The sequence below is a fragment of the Eurosta solidaginis genome, chromosome 5 (assembly GCF_040869045.1).
Source record: "Eurosta solidaginis isolate ZX-2024a chromosome 5, ASM4086904v1, whole genome shotgun sequence".
NCBI classification, from domain to species: domain Eukaryota; kingdom Metazoa; phylum Arthropoda; class Insecta; order Diptera; family Tephritidae; genus Eurosta; species Eurosta solidaginis.
This window is the reverse complement of record NC_090323.1, coordinates 273,694,702-273,697,731: the sequence shown is the minus strand read 5'-3', so window position 1 is coordinate 273,697,731 and position 3,030 is coordinate 273,694,702. Positions and strand designations below refer to the sequence as shown.

At 36.4% G+C, this 3,030-nt stretch overlaps 1 protein-coding gene across 1 annotated transcript; it reads right to left on the bottom strand.

Annotated features, from left to right (window-relative positions):
* Positions 1 to 1,415: 1,415 nt before the first annotated feature.
* Positions 1,416 to 2,700, bottom strand: PIG-C (phosphatidylinositol glycan anchor biosynthesis class C). The gene is made up of 2 exons (XM_067786877.1): positions 2,440 to 2,700; positions 1,416 to 2,375 (listed from the first exon to the last, which is right to left on the bottom strand). The coding sequence occupies exons 1-2, from the start codon at positions 2,473 to 2,475 to the stop codon at positions 1,503 to 1,505; spliced, it is 909 nt and encodes a 302-aa protein (XP_067642978.1). The 5' UTR covers positions 2,476 to 2,700; the 3' UTR covers positions 1,416 to 1,502.
* Positions 2,701 to 3,030: the final 330 nt, after the last annotated feature.

The following is a 3,030-nucleotide window of genomic DNA, read 5'->3' as shown; positions in this document are numbered from 1 at the left end:
AAACATAATTATTTAAAATGAAATAATTAAAACAAATAAAATATATATATAATTAATTTTAAATCATATATACATATATGTATATATATATATATATATATTCATATGGCCGTATAAATCGTTCCCGAGATGGTCGGCTTAGCACCTTATATATATATATATATATGTGTATATGATTTAAAATTTAATATTGCTCGCTCCTTTCAACGTTGTTGTTGTTGTAGCGATAAGGTTACTCCCCGCAGGCTTTGAGGAGTGTTATCGATGTGATGGTCCTTTGCCGGATACATATCCGGTACGCTCCGGTAACACAGCACCACTAAGGTGCTAGCCCGACCATCTCACTTTAACCTTCCGGCCATCCCTCCCTACCCCCCCCCCCCCCCCCCCAACCAAGTTCCATGAGGAACAGGACCAGCATTCGCCGCTGATAGGTGAGGTTGACAATTGGGTTTGGAAAAGCTGTATATTGCGCTGGCAACCTGAAGGGTTGCACTACACAGCCCCTTGAATCTGGTATTTTAGTCGCCTCTTACGACAGGCATACCTACCACGGGTATATTCTGGCCCCCTAACCCGCTGGGGGAACAGTCAATGTCTTTTTATTTAATGGAAATTTTGAAATATAAAATTGAAAATAAATATTTAAATAACTTGATAAATATTAAAACAATTCAAAGTAAAAACAGAAGTAAAGTTGTATTAAAGTTAAAACATTAAAACTAATACAATAAAAGTTCCCTACAGTGATGGATTATGAATTTTCCTGTTTCAAAGGAAATTGTGGCAATAAAGGCAGCTGTGCTGCTTAAGAACAGTTGCATTTATGTGAAAGCTAGTGGAAATAAAACCAAGTGTTAGATTAGAGAATTGCAAAGAAAGCAACAACAAAAAGTTAGCTAGATGTGTGTGCTAGGCGGTCTGTGAGGAAATCGCTTAAGCAACAGTACAAAAAAATGGCATTATTATGTACGAGCAAATGAAATGCACATAAGAATATTTAGGAATTCACAAGATCACCTGAATGGTCCGCCATGATGAAACTGTTCAAATAAAAAAATGCAAAGCGCGATAACTTCCGAAAAGATTTTAGGTCGAGCTTCCCTTCCAACTTGCGTCGTCCCACTTTTAAATTTTTCCTACATATTGGCAGGAAAAGACCTTCAAGCTTTACGCCGACTCTGAACTGCATCTGCAAGGCGGATGAGTTTTCCCTGAGAAGCTTTCCATGGCAGAAATACACTTGGAATGTTTGCTTAGAAACACTTTTCTAATTGAAAAAATTTGTTTCTAAATTGTTGATGTTTCTTTGCCCGGGAGTTGAACCGAGGAACTTAGGAGGCGTAGCACGCTACCACCACATCACGGCGGCGGCCTGAAACTGTTTCAATAATTGAAAATAAATACACCTAGTGTTTAATATGTACAAATAATATATATAATTTATTTGAAATTGAACTGGTTTCACATACTAGGTACTAAAGTAATTTTGCACATATCAATTATAAATTGTCCTCAATAATACTTTCGGTATTTTCCTTTACTATTGCTTCATCCCAAGGACCATTTATATTATGTTTATATCGTTGCTGTGTTACAAATATACATGGACAGCCTATGTTAATAAAGCTCGTCAAGAGAACGTATGTAAGAAGAATATTAAAAGATATTTTGTATAACAAAATTGAGCAAGTTCCAAAAATTGGTAACAAAAAATACCAACGCCAATATAAAGATGTAAAAATGGGATAAAGAACAAAAAGTATTGCCGCATCTACAAGAACATATGCGTGAAATACGGTAGAAAGCCTAGAAGCCAAGCATATTGATGCAAATACTGCCGCATTCAGTGATAAGGCTTTAGATACCAATGCAGCTGATAAGCCGTAATCACAGAAAATTAGATTTAAAAGTAATACAAAAAAAGTCATGGAAAATATTGTATCCGTACTTATAGCATTTGTTAAACGATGCAGTAAGGGCGCAAATATATAACCAAAAACAGATACAGTCAATAAGGTTTTCGAATCTTCTAAAATGCATTGTAGCTGGAAAAGCTTACGCCCACGATGGAAAATATATCCAATGGAAATCGATATTGCGGTCATTAATAAAACACTCGGTGGCATAACCAGTTCATTGTACAGCAAATAAAAAATTACCAAGAATATGGTTACACATGAGATTTGATTATTTAGTCTCGTTACACCCTTGACGGCTTCCTCAATGGTGAATGAACGTACACTTGAATTTGTTCGTAGATCCTTTAGAAAGCTCGGATCGGTATAGTTATCATCGAATTCTTCATTTCCATATAAACATTTACGCCACTGCTTTGATGAACTTACAACCATAGCGTTGTATGTTTCATTTATCTGGAATTACTAATATTGTAGAATTTCACGCAATACATCAAGTTTTAACTAAAAATTTGCTCACTTTTGGTCGCGAACTATTATCCATTGTAAACCACATTAGAGCTGGATTTCGATTATTAATCGATTTAATCGATCCTTTTTTAGAAATGTAGAATCTATTTTCTTTTTAAATCGTTCGATTCTTTAGGCATCGAAGTTTTCATCACTATCCACTACATCGTCAATTAAATTCCTTATTCCTTTTTATTTTCAATAAGTTAAGAAATTACTTCCATAAAAACTACGCAAACCATAACACAAATTGCCGTATGTTGGGTAATAGTCTAGTTGAGGGGTCGACTGCTAATACGCTACCAAAAATATCGAGAGAGGTGTCAAAAGACGCGTATTAACCTCGAGAACAATAATCTGAAGGCGGAAAAGAAAAATTTTATCTCTGTCCGGAGATATTTGCAGTTGAAGTTGGCGATTTCCATGTGGTTGTTGTTGTGTTTGTACCCACCAAAAAAATTGTGCATCACCGTGGCGGTAGCCACGGTTAAACCACACACCCGGACGTGGCATGGCGTAGCCCAGGGTTATTTTTTATAAGCGCGGCCGAAGGCCGCCAAAGCCGAAAGGTGTTCTGCGCAAAAATACTATGGATCCGACC